This window comes from Anser cygnoides, chromosome 11, assembly GCF_040182565.1.
Source record: "Anser cygnoides isolate HZ-2024a breed goose chromosome 11, Taihu_goose_T2T_genome, whole genome shotgun sequence".
Classification (NCBI taxonomy): domain Eukaryota; kingdom Metazoa; phylum Chordata; class Aves; order Anseriformes; family Anatidae; genus Anser; species Anser cygnoides.
In genome coordinates, this window is record NC_089883.1 from 2,783,865 (window position 1) to 2,800,781 (window position 16,917).

Sequence of the window (16,917 nt, forward strand, 5' to 3'; positions counted from 1 at the left end):
CTAGTGGGGACCTGGGGATGAAAGTGTGCCACAGCCAACAGAGAGAGTAAACAGCAGGTAGGTCACAGGGAGAAAGTAGAAGAGGCTTGATGGAATAGGGTAAGAAGGAGGGGGAGATGGGAGAACAAGAAAGACGGGACAGAGATATGCATGTGGGTAGCTGTGATGGCAGCACTGGGCAGAAACTATTTTGTTTGATGTTTGTATCAGGACTTACACAGTGAGGTCTGCATCCCTGGCTGTGATTTGTTGACATTTGCACAATATGTAATTAAATACAGATAAGTCCTAAGAGGACAGAATTGGTGGAGGGAAATAAACAGGTTGGGTTATAAATTAACAGCAAATCAAAGATATCTACATAAAGACTTACATATTATGTGAGCTGAAAACTATGAAAACTGCCATGGAATGTTTAAGAATGGTATTTCTGTAAAATTAAAGTTTTCATTAGAAACAGGCAATATTCCAATGGAATCCAAACACTGACACATGAACTATTCATGCATCAGTGCAATGACTTTGCATCAGTTTACAGGCAGCCAAAACAATATTCAAGAGCTGAAACAATACACTTATGGGCCTGTTCCTACCTAAGGATGGAACATAAAATCCACAAACCTTGAATGCAAACACCGAACATGTAAAAAACAACTATGGGAAAAGAGCACAGAGTAGTCTGCATATCAAAATTATTTACACAAGCCAAAATATGGACTTTATTATTGCTAATTATTTGAAAACACTTCCAGGATTAAAATCCATCCAAAATTATCATAGGATTTAGAAAATATTCTACCAGAGCACTACACAATTTAAGGTATCCCTGCAGAACATAGACCAGCCTGCTTTAAAATACTGAGGTACTGAGTTCTCGATTTCTTTACTGACTCTGCTGTATATTGCTGAGAGATAAAATATCCATATGGGTGTGGCAATAAATGCATTTTATGTAGAAATACAAGAAATGGGCAATGTTCTTGTAGTCCCTGCTTGGGATAGAGGTCGACACATTCCTTAGTCAGTATGCTGTCTGTTGATCAAAAAAGAGTCAGACTCAGCTCACAAAAATCAAAGCTGGCAGCACAAAGCTGTGTCTGCGTGTGCAGGCTTGCACATGGGTGCCTCTGCCTGGGTCGAGGCTGGCTTGTGTCAGATGCTCCGTTTCCTACACGGGGGTAGGAGGAGCAATGCTTCTGCTGTAAGGAGTCTTGTTATTTTTAAAAGTGTGGGGAAAAAAGTAATATTGTGCACTTTTTGCTTTCATAGTCTCCTGTTCAGTCATATTTTCAAGAGGGATGAGGTAAACCAATATAGAAGATTTGAACGTTAAGCATTTACAGTCAAAATTCAGAACTATATCTGACTTTGCTGTCTTTATAGCAAGCCACATCAAAACCCTCGAGCCAAATATCCATAACTGAGGGGAGCTTGAATTCAAAGCCAAAATTGTATGGTTGGAGCCTATCCCTAAACATCATTTCAAAAATAGCAAATCGGTCTAAGATTTTGAAACACGGGATTGCGGTACATGGGATGCCAGAAAAGTAGTGTTTCTGTGCATTAGTACAGGCAGCAGGGCTCTTTTTGTTGTGCTCAGCAACATCTTGACATGCTGCACTAATCTTAGCTGCACGCTCTTAAAAGATTATTTTTGTCTCGGGTTCTTTTATAGTCTTTGATGCAACAACCTGGTGTGTGTTGCATCAAGCCCGCAGAAAATCCCCAGCTTTCTCTTGTTTTCCAGACATCCTGGGCCCAGCCGACAGGCACCGCAGGTGAGCGAGACTGGCCTATTTGGGCCGGAGATTAATTTCTGGCTAAATTAAAGGTGCTGGAGAGGGAGAAGCTGGAGGACAGAGGGGGGAGGAGAGTGGAGCAAACGGTCCGTCGTGTTTTAGGCTTGGACTGGAAGGGTTTCGCTGACCCGAGGGGTCCTGCTGCCCCCTCACACTGAAGGGAAGGAGCCGCCGGCCCCTCGCCGCTCTCTGAGGGGCGATGGAAGGACGGCGGCGGGAACGCAGGGCCGGGGCCCCTCAGCCACGGGCCCGCTCCTGGCCGCGGGCCTCCCCCCTCTGGAGCCCTCGGAGGGGAGCTGGGCGCCGGGGCCTCCACATCGGCGAGCCGGCCTGAGGAGCAGAAGGAAGGGAGAGGGGCAAGGAAGGAAAATAAAAATAATAACAAAAATAAAAATCCCGACGCCGCCGCTATCACGAGTCGTCGCCCGCCGCCCCCCCTGACAGCCAAGATGGCGGCGGCAGGAGGCGGTGCGCAGGGGAGGGGGGATCCCGGCCGAGCCGCCCACACGGCGGGGCGGCGGTGAGCGCGGCGAGGGCGCCGAGGGCGAGCGGGGGATCCGCTGCCATGCGATAAGGGCGCGGGGACCCAGCGCCCTCCCTGCGCCCCTTCGCCCTCCCGCTCCTCGGCGCCGGGGGGCAGGAGGCGCCGCCGGCTGCCGTTCCCCCTGCCCCGGGGAGCGCGGCCCCCGCCTGAGGTGAGGGCTGCGGGGCGAGGCGTGTGGTGGCGGTGGGGGGCTCGGCGGGCTGTCACCGGGCCGGGGCTGGGGGCTTCCCCGAGCGGAGAGAGCTATGGAGGGCCTGGGGCGGCGGGGAAGGGCGAGGGGCCGCCGGCGTGGGCCGCGGCGGGGCTGCCCGGTGGTGGGAGCGGGCTCCGGGGCCGCCCCTCACGCCGGGCTGCGGCGGGAAGGGGGGAGCTGAGGACGGCGGGCGGCCCTCGCCTCGCCGTCGCCTCCCCGCGCCGGTAACTTTCCGTTGAGCTGCGGTGGGAGCGGGGGGGAAACTTTGGGCTCTTCCCCAAGCCCTGAGGCGGTCGCCGGGCCGGGCTGGGGGCCTGGGGCGGCGCGGGGAGGCTCCCCTCACGGCGCGGTCCCCTCAGCGCAGCCCCCTGCCATGTTCCTCCTCCTCCTCCTCGAGGCGGCCCCGGGGGGCTGCTCGGGAGAAACTTGTGCCCGTGCCCCAAACGCCAGGTTTTCCAGGCGAGGCACGCCGCCGGTGTTGAGTTCCCTGCGTGTTTTTTCTCGCAACTTTCCCCTGGCAGCTCGGGTTGCCGTGTGCCCGGGGCAGCGTGCTGGGCACGGCGGCAGGACCGAGCCCTGACATTGTCAGGCTGTTCCGTCATGGTGTCTGCGTGTGGCGTGAGCCGCGGGCCGGGGGATGATGGTATTTAATAACTCCTTAGCGATGGTCGTTATTCGGGAGTAATTTCAAGCGGGCTGGTTTTTAAAGTGGGCTGCCCCTGAGAGCGTTGATTTGCTAGAAATGAGGTCTCGGCGCTCAGTTCTGAAGTTTATTTATTTTTTTTAATTAACTGAATAGAAACGTGGTGTTCTGGACAGCTTTTTACTTCATTTCACAATTTTTTTCTGGAACTGTTGCTCAACTAGAGGTTTCTGTAAAGACTGTTACATTACGGTACGTAATCTTTCACTTTCTGAATGATTAAACACCAATATTTAACCTTGGCGAGTATCTGTGGTGGTTTAGGAAAAGCAATTGGGTTAGTCTAGCCAAGGAAGGTCAAGGGGGAGTAAATGGATTTTTTCTGGTTTCTGTGTTGAGTATACAAGTTTTACTTCGAGTAAGAAGCGACTCTTCCGTTTCTCTTTTTGTTTAAAAAAAATAATCATATATTTAGAGTATTGGTGAAACTCGATCCTGCTTTTATAGTACTGGGGAAGTCCGTACGTGTGTTTAAAGTGAAGGTTAAAGTGGAACTGCATCTCTGGTAAATGAAGCAACATTTTCTGGGGGGTAATTGTGACTTGGCATTGAAACTGTTTAATTATCAAGAATAGGGCATTAGTTTTTGTGGTTAACTTTAGGGGAAGGAGAAAATTGCATGGACCCTTAAAGATGGAACCAAAAAAAAAAAGTCTGAGCTTCTCTACAACTTTAAGAGCTTGCATAATGTGCATATTTTACTTATTCTAGAAGCATTAGGGTCCAGCTGGATGAGGAACTTTCCTCAAGTTTATGAGCAGCTTCTGCTCCTTTGGAACACGCTTTCCCAAAGGTCTCGTCTAAATAGTGCATTTACCAAAAGCTAGCACAAAAGATAAGATCTGGTTCTGTGAACAGTAAGCCAAAAGGCGCTATGACCGTTTTTTAAAATACAGGCTTACTTAGAAATGTTTTTCCAGTATGAAGTATTTGTTTTTCCATATATATGCTTGAGTTTTGGTACTTTTTGTAACAGTGTGGTTGCAGGTCCTTGTTTCTTGCGAACAGCTTGTTCTATATGCTTTTCCTGGATATTACACCCCTATGGAGCTTAATGGAATTTCTATATGTGTTAATGGCAATGTTAACTATTCCGTATTTACATAGCCAGAGTTAATTATTAGTTAGTAAAAGCATAAATATTGACAGAGCCTGGCTTGTTCTATAGGGCATACATGAGTGTAGCTGATCTCTGTGCAGCGTTAGGAACAGTGTAAATAAATAGGTCATATTTGAGATACATTTAAAAGAGAAAGTACCCAGAAGGAAAGTAGAGCCAAGCTGACGCCCAGTGAACTACAGTGAGGAGAATGAGGTTGCATCAGGAAGGTAGCTGATATCACGGTTCTGCATGGCCCTGACAAAGGGATTGTGGGCACCGCTGTTCAGAACTAAGCCTGGAAGTGTTTAATCTACAGCATTTTGCATTTGAGGGTTTATTAATCTCTAGGTGAAGCGTGTGATAGCTGGAGAGAACTGTCTTGTGACTCTTCAACAGAGGAAGATGATATCTGGACCAAGCTGAATAATGAGAATCAGCTTTGTTAATCTTGAGGTTCTGAAATAGGAAAAAAGAAATTTGCAATGTCACTTAAACAGTCAGCATCCCTTTTCAATTTCCATTGTATTTCCTAGCAACTGAATCAGAGTTAGTTTTGCAAGTCGTAGTAGACTGAAATGCTTTTTACGAGAGCGTGTGTAGAAACACTTGTACTCATGGTCAGTAAAATGCCAGCAAATTGTGAAAAGTGAAGAGTAAAATAGTCAGTCAGAACCTTTCTGAATCTTAAATAGCTGCTGAAACAAACTTTTCATTCATTGTCCTTCCTTCAATTTTGACCCTAGTTCTTAAATATTTTGTCGGCATGACCAAAGAGTTGGAGACTGAAACGTTGCACAACTTGTGTTGGATGTAAAACAAAAACCTTGATGTAACCTTGTTCAAACATAGTGTTCTAGGTGTTGGTGATTTCCGAGTATCTTGCTGTCTGACAGGGTTCCAGTAGCCCAGGTTTTGATACATCTCTAGCTGTGTGTTTGTTCTGAAGTTTTCTGGAAAGAATGCTCACACATTAAATGGAGGGGAAGGTAAATAAAAATTGTTTGGGTGTCCCTTTTTGTTTGTTTTGTTTCTGGTTAAGTGCCTTACATTGTGTTGTGCTTTGGTAGGTGGATCGATGCATTTCCGAGACCATTCTCACCTTTGTTAAGGAGAAAGTCCTTCAGTCAGGCTGCTGTCGTGTAGTGAAATTTCACTACATATTAAATGCTGACTCAAAACACACACACGCCCCTATTAAGGTCTTTGAAGAGAGTTTGTGCTTGCACAGAAAGTAAGGGTGGAGGTGTGGTTTAGAGGTTGTACTCGTCCCTCATCCTTCTGCTGTAGCCTCGCTTGGTGGTCTGGGGCAAGAACACAGAAAGGGCCCTGCATCTGTTCCCCAATATATCAATTCTGTATGCAAGCAATCTTTGCTACTGCGGGCACAAATCATGATAGAAGTTTTATGGCATAGTAAACGCAGCAAATGCTCTGCAAGCAAATGTGAGTTATGCCTTGCTTCAGTTGAAGATAGCTATCAGGTAGGAGGTGAATATGTATAAACGGTGACTACATCTCCACTGTTCAGCTGCTTAAAATTTTAAACAGTGGTATTGACCAAATAATTCCTTAAATTGAATGGGGTTCTTTGCTGTATTTCATAATAACCCTTAGATGTTTTCTGTTATGTTTCAGTTCAGCCTTAGTCTATGCCTGGTCTGGAAACCTGGTCTGTGACTGATCTGGAAGTGCTCTGCTGATGTGTGTGTGCTTATAAAGTGCCCCCACAGAATATACGGTCAAAATTAAGATATACAGAGAAGACTACGTGAGGCGGTGATGTGGAGAGGTTTTGATCTATAGCAGTCATTTCAGTGGCAGTCTGTGGTGCAGAAATAGTCATCGGTGGTTCCCTAAAGACCTTAAAAACAGCACTGGGAGGAGATTGTGGGGGAAGAAGTAGAAAGGAAAGGTTTCAGAAAGTGTTGGTCCTACTTTAAATGGCATATTTTTCTCTTTGTGCTTTCAAGTGTTAGATATAGAGTTACTGTAGAGGCTGAAATGGAGTGAAATTGAAGAAGGTAGTGACATGGAGGGATGAAAAAAGAAGAATGATCTAAAAATAGGATGTGAGGAGTGAGGTGGAGAGTTAGAAGTTAGTTATCCAATGATAGCCTCAGTATTTAATCTGTACTTGAAATTTTACCTTTTTCTTTGGGTCAGAAAAAAACATTAATGTGAATCAAAGTGTTTTATGTAACCATCTGAAATAAAAGCAGGCGCCTCGTATAAACTATATGTATATATACACAAATGAAGTCCCAAGAGAGCTGCCTGTTTTGTATCTGTGTACACAGGCATTATGCAAACAAACAGAAGGGGATTATAGACAGGACTCTGAGTTTGGTTTCGTCTTGATCTCCAGAAGAAACTTGCGAACCTAAAGATTTATTCTCAGTTGTACTACTGAGTTCAGGAGCTGGTCCGGCTCTGGTGGCTTCTGTATGTCAGCAAGTTTTCCTGCGTAATAGTTTGACTATAAAATTATAGCGAAAGAGCCAATGCTGCTCAGATCCTGCAAGTACAACAGTAATCAGACTCTGCGCAGTGCTGTTACTTAAATCCCAGTACAGGAGCGCTCATCCAACAACCCGAACAACTTCAGAGTTACCTTGTGTGCCGAGCTCCTGTCCGGGACAGCGAAGAATTCCTTATGTAGAGCACTGGGACAAACCTTTCCGTGAGTACTGTGCTCATAACGTTTAGCACGTGGCAGCCCTCCCTGGCTCAGTACACCTCGGCCTTTCCTAAAAGGGTGTGATTATATAACGGCTTTGGCCCAGAAGGTGAGGAAGGGGTGTTAGGATAAGCCTGTTGTGTGTTACAGAGAGAGCTGGCGTTGGATCCCGAAGCAGTCGTTACGTTAGCGTATCGCCGCCCTTCAGCTAACGCAGGGCGATGGCTGGGGGAATGCTACCCCGAGGTTGCTCCGTACGGCTCTGCTAGCTGACCTGCCTGCACCCTGCCACAGCAGTGCCCGGTGCTCAGCAGGCATATTGGAGCTGAGCTGGTAGCAGCGCGTTCACGTTTATTTTTCTGTGGGGTAGAAGATGACCGTTTTGCTAACTGGATGCAGAGATTTACTAGATGCGGAGGGCGTTAGTCAGTGTTATCTCGCCGTTAAACCTTGCCAGTGTGGTGTAGATCATCTGCAAATGGCAGCTGCAGTCTATGCTTGCCCTCCACTCCGTGACTATAATTTGTAGCATGGCTGGGTCCAATTTTTGTACCTTACGAGACTTTTTTTGCTGACCAGAGGTGGCGGAAATAAAGGTCAAATGATCTAAGTCACAATTAAAATGTATTTTAAAATGCAGCAAAAATATTAGGAACAATTCCCACATCTTCGCCCTGTTCCCCCATGAATTCAAAATTTCAATTTGGGTAGAGAAAGGTTCCACAACCGAACTGAAGTTGGCATGTGTGTCCGAACGCGGCTGGCTGAAAGCAGAACTCTTCTGCCAGTCTTGGTTGATGCACTTTGACATTTTCAGTTACAGCTTTTGGTTTTGAAGCTTGATATTGGAAGATTTGCTGCTTTCATTTGCCTTTATCTCCTGTGCCAAGGAAAAGAGAACATTCTGTTTGGGGAACTTCTCCTTTTAAAAACTCGTTGTATAATAAGTAGTTGTACAAAAAACATGGACTGGCTGCCCTCCTGAACTGTGTTTGGGATGAAGTAATATTTGCATTTTATAGTGCTTACCTTGGCTTCTCTTCCATCTTATTTACTATATATATTGTCGTCTGCATCCCTCCTTTCAAACACAATAGTACTGCAGAAATTGTTTCCATTCTTTGGTTTATTTATTTTTTGGCTGTAAATACTGTAATTTAGAAAGAGAAATGGAAGTTTTTAAACCCAGCTCTGCTAAGATCTGTCACGAATCCTGTGGGATGCTTGAACATCACTTTTTTTTTGTAGCCAAGGTTGGATGCCATGGGACTTTGCTGTGGCACAGCTGTAATGAACTCCTAAGCAGCCTCTGCATTGTCAGACCCTCTCAATTACCCCTTTGATTTTTTTGAGAATAAAAATAGCAGTGAAGAACAAGGAAATGAAAGACTTGGTTGGTGAATGATAGTGGAGAGTATGGAAGACGTAGAAAATGCCTCAGCGTGAAGTCTGTTCCTTCCTGCCTTCTCTCTGCCAGTTATTCTGCTTCCTCCTCTAAGCTTCGGTACTCTAGATGGCTGGTTCTTGTTGGCTGACTGCAGCAATCCCACTGAATCTAGATTAGCCTCTGAATTTAACCCCAATTTCTCTTTCTTCGTGAGCACTGCTGAACAAATCTCTGTCCTTCAGTTTTTGGCCAGAATTCCAATTTTGTGCTCCCAAACGCATTGTCTTGTGTTCTGTCCCTGCGCTCTTACCCAGCACTTTTCTGTTTCCCAGACACCTCTTAGAGATGCTTTGTTGCCAAGCTTTCTGCAGCTCCCTCGATCGCCGCTGTTTGGATCAGAGCATATTAACTGTGAGTTGGTGCGGATGGTTGTGAACGGACCTGCAAAGAGCTTCCTGGCAGTTCTCATCGAGTGATGTAGGGGCAGAACAATGTTATGGTTTTTCATTATTTTTGTGTTTTTCCGTATGCCGGTATGTTTCTTAACTCCATACTGCTGTTGATGCAGCACTGAAAGGAGTTGAGTGGCAGCAAGGGACTGCTTGCTAATTCCCGTGGTGCTTAATGCTGCTGAGTGCAGATGTACACGGTAGTGTCTTAAAGCAGTGCAAGTGCTCACTTTAACCCTACTTGTTAGCAGTTTTCTCTGGTGCTATCATTTGTTCAGGAGGTGGGAGGAAATGTGGAAAAAAAAAGTACAGGTAACATCCTACTGCAATAAAATGGTAGGAGGAGTCCTTGTTGTGTGGGGATAATTACATCCTTTGCACCTTGCTTCTCAAAATGAACAAGTAGATCCCTTACTTGATAGATGGAGGATGCTGAACTACTTGTAAATGCGTGCTGCAGGTGCTCTGAGGCAGGGCTGCATGTGTGCCAGCAGCAGTTTTCACTGTGTTCCTTGTGATGCTAAAGTCTAGATTTTTCTTACTTTGTTTAATTCTCACTCTTGGTTATTCAGGCTAGTTGACTAGGAAATGTGATCTTCGAATTGTCCACAAGGCAATTATTCGTGTGTTAAAGCTGCTTATTTCTGAGACTTTTTGCAGCTCTGCCTGAGACCTGCGGGTGATCCTTAATTTTAAGTTTTATTTTGTGATGCTCCTGGGACTTCGTTACGGATCAAAAGATCACTGGACAAAGTAAGAAGTGCTGCTCTTCCAAGTTCTCCTGTTTTGTAGTCTTTCGTAGAAGCGTTCAAAGGTGGTTGCTGGAATGTGGGTGCTGTATGGGTTAGAAGGACTTGCACCAGGGGCTGGATTCGCTCTCTGGGCTGCCATCCCTGCTCCTTGCTGTAGGATTAATGACCTAAAAGTGTTGATTGCTTCTGCGCGATCTGAAGTTAATTGTGTTGTGCTTCGAGGTCATGAATAGAATCTTGAACTTCGTGTGTGCTCCCAAAAATACAACTTTGATAATTTAGCATAGTAAGTTTTTTCCCACCATTTTTATTTTTTTTTAGCTTCAGGAATGGAAGCAAATCCCCTTCCATTTCATGGTTTGCATAAACCCTCCTGAGATATGCGCTTCTTCCCCGCCTTGTTTATGTTGCACTTTGTTTTCTGAAGGCTTCTCACAGTAGTCTGCTAAGAGTGTACTTCCAGTCTTGGCAAACAGAAGCCTGGCTCTAGACAAAGCTTATTTTTGACCGCAGCCTTGCTGATGCTAATGAGTAGTTCTGGGAGGCTGAGGTCTGAGAGTGTCTCCGGTGAGGTGCTCTCTTCGGTCCCAGGGTGGAAACCTCTCGCTTCAAAATGCTTCGCTGGAGTGCAGGCTGCCCGGCTTGCACGTGCCTCGATGTAAAACACAAGCTCAAGTTATTTATGGTCATACTGATATTTAAAAGCGTTTATACTAGAGTTTAGAAGCTGTGTAACACGTCTGAAGAAGAACAGACGGTGAATTATGACGGTAAATGACAAGAAAGTTCAAACTGAAGCTGAGAAAATGGGGACTTGGAATGAGGTGGCTGGATGGAAGAGTACAGGAGGATTGCTGGCTGTGGAGAGAGAAGGCTCTGCTGGAGCATCAGCGTCCTGCCAAGAGGAACAATGCTTTAAAGCAGAGTTTGTAAGGTCATTGGGCTAGAGGAGCACTTGTGCAGTTGGCTAACAGTTTTTCCCATTAGACATGCATGGAAACTTGTGGGAGGGTAGTAATCATTGGAAGTGATTACTTCAACCATTTTTCAGTGGTTTTTTTGCTTGTTTCCTTAAAACATTAAATGTATTATGGTGGTTACATTTTTTTTTAAATCAACTCAGCATAACACTTGATATCTTGTTTCCGAAGTTTAAAACAGTGTCATACATATTTTTTTTTTAGTAGCTAAGGGACAGGTAACCTTGCCTTAGCAAGCAAGTTGTACAACATTTACAGTGTTCATTTACTGTGGCTAGTGCACTGGAGTGTGCAGTTAGCTTAAGCTTTAACAAATGTGCACATTGTTTAATTTCTGTTTTTACTGTTTCTGTAGGGAATGAAACTTTAACAAGAAGTCTATGGTAAAGCCTGGCTAACAGCAAGAGAGGCAAGGTGTAGAAGAAATGCCTTGATGACAAGGTAGGGAAGACATTTGAAAGATATTTTTAACAGGTTCTGATTTGGCAGAATTCCTGTGATACTTAAGGTGCTTCTGTTTTGTTCCCTTGATTGTGTGCTTGCTAGAAGAAAATATCTGTGAAAAAGGGCTTGCCTCGCTTTTGCTAGGTGACTTTGGGAGTTTGGGGAAGGGGTGAAGGGTTTTTTTCCTGGATAATTGCAGTTATTCACATGTTCTCTAGACTGCTGAACTCCGATGTGATTTGTGCAGTGTCATGGCAGAGGAATGGTTCTGAGTAGCTGTAGTGGGACTGACTGATCCAGTTAACTTCATTTTGCTCTTACTTGATTGCTCTCCACATTTGTGTGTTGGCAGCCTACTTAGACAAGATAATGCAGCAGTGTACTCAGAAGTCTGAAATGCTAGGAGCTATTAGAACTTTACTGGCAATTTTTAAAAATTGGTCACTGATTTGTCTGTCCATTTGTCTACTCTGTGTGCCTCCGAAGGAAGGTAGGTCTTGTAATATGAGTATATGATGAATGATCTCAAAAATTGATTTCATCATTGTGTAATGAAATTTTGAGCTGCCTTAAAGAAAGGTGCATTGCAGTGGCCTTCATTGGTTCCCAACCTATACTAGGAGATGGTCATTCCTTGTTTACAGCCAGAATAATTCTTTGGAGTCAGGCTAACAAGGTAAAATGTCACCTGTTTCAGACAGTTAATGGATTTAAATAGTTTATTAATTTTAGTTTCTTAGTATTCTCGAAGGAAAATACAGGAAGGAATGGGAAGACAGGAAGATTAAAAGGTTGCAAGGCAGTTGTTGCATCCCTCTGACAGAGGAAAGGTAGTGAAGCCTCTAATGGCGTGGCATGGTCCTTACTGCTGTCTTTTACGGGTTGTGTTCCTCTTGTGCATGCAGCAAGCATACAAGCAAACCCCTTTTGCTCTCTGGGAAGGCTGGCTCCTGGAAAGAAGCTGGCAGTGCCAGAGCTGTTCCTGTGGCCTGCAGCCCGCTTGCAAGTTATGTCCACAAAAGTCTGTGGCTAGGACCAGGCTGGATGAATTGTCAGTTGTTTTTTTTCCTTGGAAATAGTGTAGAGCATATATAGTAAACTTTGTCCTTCGTGAAGTATCACGCCTGTGGCTGCAGCACAGATGGAATGTGCAGCAGATCCGTGTTTAGTTCTCGTCACGTGGTGGGGGGAAAAAAAGTTGAAATGTACTTCCCTCTCGTACTGTTTGAATGAGAAATGTGATCCGCTCAGAAATCCTGGTCGCTGATTGAGTTACACAGAAATGTGAGCTGGTATAAAATAATGCCTCTGAACTCACGTTTGCTTTCTAAATGACAACTGTGGATAGCTTATAGCAAGTAGAAAAACTTTCTTGGAAGTCAAACAAGTTTGAATGATCTTCCTTCAGAATTCAGTGGTGTGATCAAAGTCCCAGGGATACTCATTTTAGCACAAAAGGGTCAGCCTTCTCTACCTCAACCTGATCAACTTTCATGTAGTAGTAGGCTGTTTTGCACTTTACAGCAGATTCATTTTCTTTTTAATACCAGCATTAGACCTGTGGAGTTGGATCACAAAGCTATAATTTTTCACATTAATCTCTTCTCTGCAGTTCCTGAAATGCTGGAAGCTAAGAATTAAAACAGCTGTGATATTTAAGCAGCAAAAATTAATAATTAGTGTTTTGTGAATGTTTATGGAGAAATAGGATGATATTGAAATTAAATTGAATATGCAGTGAAACTGAGTTTACCGTTTGTCTTTCAGCAAAGTAATTGAGCTAGTTTTGTGGATCTGTGGTGAGATTATCTGTTTGCTTCTCCTGTTCCCAATCTTTAGAAATATTTGGTGAAAAATGCTCTGTTCACCCATACTTACTTGGTCACAGTCTGCAAAGTCTCTGTTTTGTGATGTCCTTACAAGTCAGTTTGCCCCTTGCAAAGATACTTTTCTTACTGTTACTGATGATGTTTAAATTACAGTGGTATATATCTTGTGAGCAGGGACTTCGGTAAGAGGCTGTTCATGATTCATCCCTGGCATTCTCTTCAGAGCTTGTATGCACTTCTGCAAAGGCAGGCATCACCGCTGCCGTCCTCCTCCCCTGTTGTTTACACTCACTCCAGACATGCAGCCTTCAGTCCCCGGATAACTGAAGCGCAGAGAAGCGATTGTAGCTGCTTCTCAGGGTGTCACCACTAATGTCGTTGCATTTCACCTGGAAATTACATCAAGAAACACGTTTGTGCAGTGTGACTTTATTTCTGTGGGTGTCTTTGTTTTGTATTTTCTTTTTTTCCCTGGAAGTTGACTTGCAATATTATGTGATGTATATAATGTGGTTTGGAATACTTCTAGGGTAAGAGGTTTTATTCGGATTCATCAGTTCCTGTGAAATTGCTTTTCACATCATGATTATTCAGCACTCTGAAGTAGTTCAGACTATATACCCTCTTTCTGTGGCTTGTTAACATAAAGTTTGCATAAATCTCCTCTCACAGTAAACAGATTTTGAAAATCAGAGTATCACAGCAGCTCCAGTGAAGTCTGAGTTAGCTTGAATGAAGCACCACTGAACTGTTCTGATCTCGCCTGCGTTTCATCCCATTTTTAGCTGTGAGGCTTTGTTTCACAAATCAAAGATCTGAAGGGGTGATGCATCGTCAGCTAGGCCTTTTTTCTTCCCTTTTCTTATAGTTTCAGGATTTAATGCAAGTCTTGCTGACTTGGGTATTACTTGCTATATAACCTTAGGAAGCAAACGTGTGTGCTAGCAGGTGTTTGTATGTAGGGAATTCTAATTTTAACTGGTTATAAATGAGGAGAGCTTGCCCCAGTTTTTCTTGTGTGCTTTTGGGAATGAATGTTTGAATCTGAGGCTTTTGCTATGCATTTAATCTGAAATAATTAAGAATGAGGCTTACATTTTGAGATAGGTGTTATTCTTCAGCATTAAAGTATATACCTCTTTCTGTTCGTTTACTTGTGGTGCTGTTTTGGCTTTTGAATCCAGAATGTTGTGCTGCAAATACCCTGAAGTTGTAGGGCTCGCTCGCAATTTTAACAATCGTGGTTCACATGATTATTTTTAAACTAATAAAATATTTTCTTTTTAAAGACGTTGTGAAGCATTCTACAAATTGGTGCACTTTTGTGCAGTAGTGCTAATAGGGAAAGGAACAAAAACAATTTCTCTCTGAATTTCCAAGGTGAAGTTCAGTTTTGTAGTGTTTGTGTTGCTTTGTACTGAGCCTGTGGTTACAGGAGTATTTCTTTATACATAGCAATGTAAGACATAATCAGCTTTCAGTCTACCTGCTGTCTTCTCAAGTCTTTTAATTCAATGGAAAACTTCTTTTTCCCTAGAGCTTATGTTGGAGTAAGCATTGAGTTTAAATTGCCTGGTTGGTAGCTTTTAGCTAGCTGGCCCTTTCTTCCTGAGCAGTTCTTGAGGAATACTTTGTTATATGCATCTTCTGAACTGTCTTTGATGGTAGTTTGCTTCTGATCTGTGTTATAAAGTATTCCTTTTTGTTTTTAATGCATTTCTTGATACATTCTCAAATGATACTGCTTTTTAAAAGTAACTCTTTAAGCTCTAGATCTGTTTGTTCTCTCTCTCTCTCTCTCTCCATTATTAAGAACAAATGATTGCACAGTGCATTGTAGTTTTATCATACTATTTTAGCTTATCTTTAGGTTTAGAGTGACTACTGCTTGATAAAAACAAAAAGCTGTCATGACTGTTAAAATGTGGTATACTGTAGGTAAATTTCACAGGGAATCATGTTACAAAATATTGAGAATTTCAATTGCATTAGCTAAAAAGTGTTAGTGTTTGGTCTTGTGTTAGAGTTAAATGATGCTTGTGAAATTTCTGCCTCTTTTTCATGCATTTGTTGCTTTCCTGTTCTGGATTTGTTGAAGCCAGATGTCCAGTGAAATAAAAGGCACGTGCATTGGTTCAATTTGTATGTCTTTGGATATATTATTCAGGGAAAAATTTGAATTTGTAATCATTACTCAATTAGCCATATACGAGAGTAATGTATTCCAGATATTTTCAAAGCAACTGAATTCAGGTGAAATTAAGCATAGTGGGAGCTACATTCTTCTCTCAGAAAACGACCTGAACAATTGTTTGCAAGCTTTTGCAGTGCTGTATGTTGATAATTTGATCAAGAATCATGGTGGTATGAAGTTTTGATATAGCCTAGTACTTTTTATGTAGACCAAAGAATAAGGAGAGGTAAAGCAAGCAGAATGAAGGTGACGTGACAACTGAAGTCTTGTACCAACTACTCATGTTGTTTTGAATTCTGTTTGTGGAGTTACTGAATGTTAGTAAGCTCTTCAAAGTGCTGTGTTGCAACAGTTTCTATTGCACTGACATTTTTCACCCAGATAAAATTAATTCAACAGAAGTATATCTTAAAAGCTTATCTGGTTTACAAAGTTTAGAAGTTAATGACCATTAACTTCAGTTCCTGAAGCTCCTTTAGGAAGGTTCTAGCACATCTAGGATTAGATTTAGATAGATTTTTAACCCATTTCTCAATGTTCTGCAACAGGGTGGAAAGTATTTTCTTTATTTGCAAAATCATTCTATTAAATAAGATGTTGGGTTTACAAGACAAAGATATTCAAGAGTCTCTGGCAAAGAGGTAACTAAATCTGCTGTTGGGTTGTATGCTGTATTGTTTTTAAGGCTGTCTTTTCATCATAAAAATATTACTTTGCGTTGACATTTATTTACAACAGTGGTAGCAAACACTGAAAATAAATATATATATGTGTGTGTATATATATATACGCAATTTGGCTGGAACAGCAGGACTGTGTTCCTTCTCATTATGGAAAGCTTCATGTGGTCTTCAGTATTATTCTTTCTCAGTGGTCTGCTCTGGTCAGCTCTCCATTGTAGCTGACTTAGTCTAAATGATTTATTTAAAATATTTGGTATGTCGCTGGTGTATTGCTGCCTATGAATGGTTGCATATTGAGGATCTGAGTCCCAGAATTTTATGAAATAACCTGATATCAACTCCTAACATGCAAAATGGAAAATACTACATGATCTGATGATGGGTCTCTAATTCTTTTGTATTATTCTATTGTGTTTTATTCATTTTTAAAGGAAATTATAACAGATCTGAAATAATCAAATTATTCTTAGTTTACAATAGCAAATTTGCAATAATATAATCTTTATTTCTTTCCTACCAGTTCTATCATCTTGTAATGGAAGATGGAAGACAAAGGAGCTCGTGTTGCTGACTACTTTGTTGTCGCAGGATTAACAGATATTTCAAAACCACTAGAGGAAGAAATCCACTTCAATGATGCTTGCCATAAAATTGCTAAACCAAAAGAACCTATTACAGACGTAACAGTAATTATTAAATCCCTAGGGGAGGAAGTTCCTCAGGGATATAAATGCATAGATGTTACTCCCTCAGGACTGTCTGCAGACCTCAATAATGGCAGTCTTGTAGGACCACAGATATACCTTTGTTATCGCCGGGGAAGGGATAAACCCCCACTTACTGACTTGGGGTGAGTATTTCTTCTGTTTACAGCAGGTGATTTTTGGCAATTTTATGCAACTAGTCAGCAAATAAAGCAGGTTTATTGAAATGTCAGAACTTTTGATAGAAGGCAAAGTTCTCAACAGAAAGACTGTTGACTTGAGCATCCTGTAACACATTGCTCTAGGAACGATGCACGATGGGTGAATTTTAGTGACAGCTGTAATCCTTTGCATTTTGGAGTTTTCAAAGCAATTTATAATTTTCAGCGTATATATTTTTGGTGGGAGAAATATTCATGTATGTATCACATACTGAAATGAAGTGAATTGTATGACATTCAATTCTTTGGAAAGATT

At 42.7% G+C, this 16,917-nt stretch overlaps 1 protein-coding gene across 7 annotated transcripts in view; it reads left to right on the plus strand.

Annotated features, from left to right (window-relative positions):
- Positions 1–1,755: 1,755 nt before the first annotated feature.
- The window catches only part of DENND4A (DENN domain containing 4A), a 52,323-nt gene continuing 37,161 nt past the window's right edge, over positions 1,756–16,917 (plus strand). For 2 of the 7 annotated variants that reach the window (XM_048076257.2, XM_067003529.1), the window contains exons 1-3: positions 1,760–1,778; positions 10,942–11,027; positions 16,257–16,586. In XM_048076257.2, the coding sequence (XP_047932214.1) occupies positions 16,279–16,586 (308 nt within the window). In that variant the 5' untranslated portion in view covers positions 1,760–1,778; positions 10,942–11,027; positions 16,257–16,278. Of the gene's footprint in view, positions 1,779–2,253; positions 2,495–2,814; positions 3,432–10,941; positions 11,028–16,256; positions 16,587–16,917 lie in introns of those variants that run through there. The other 5 variants (XM_048076255.2, XM_067003525.1, XM_067003526.1 and 2 more) reach the window with 5 other exon arrangements.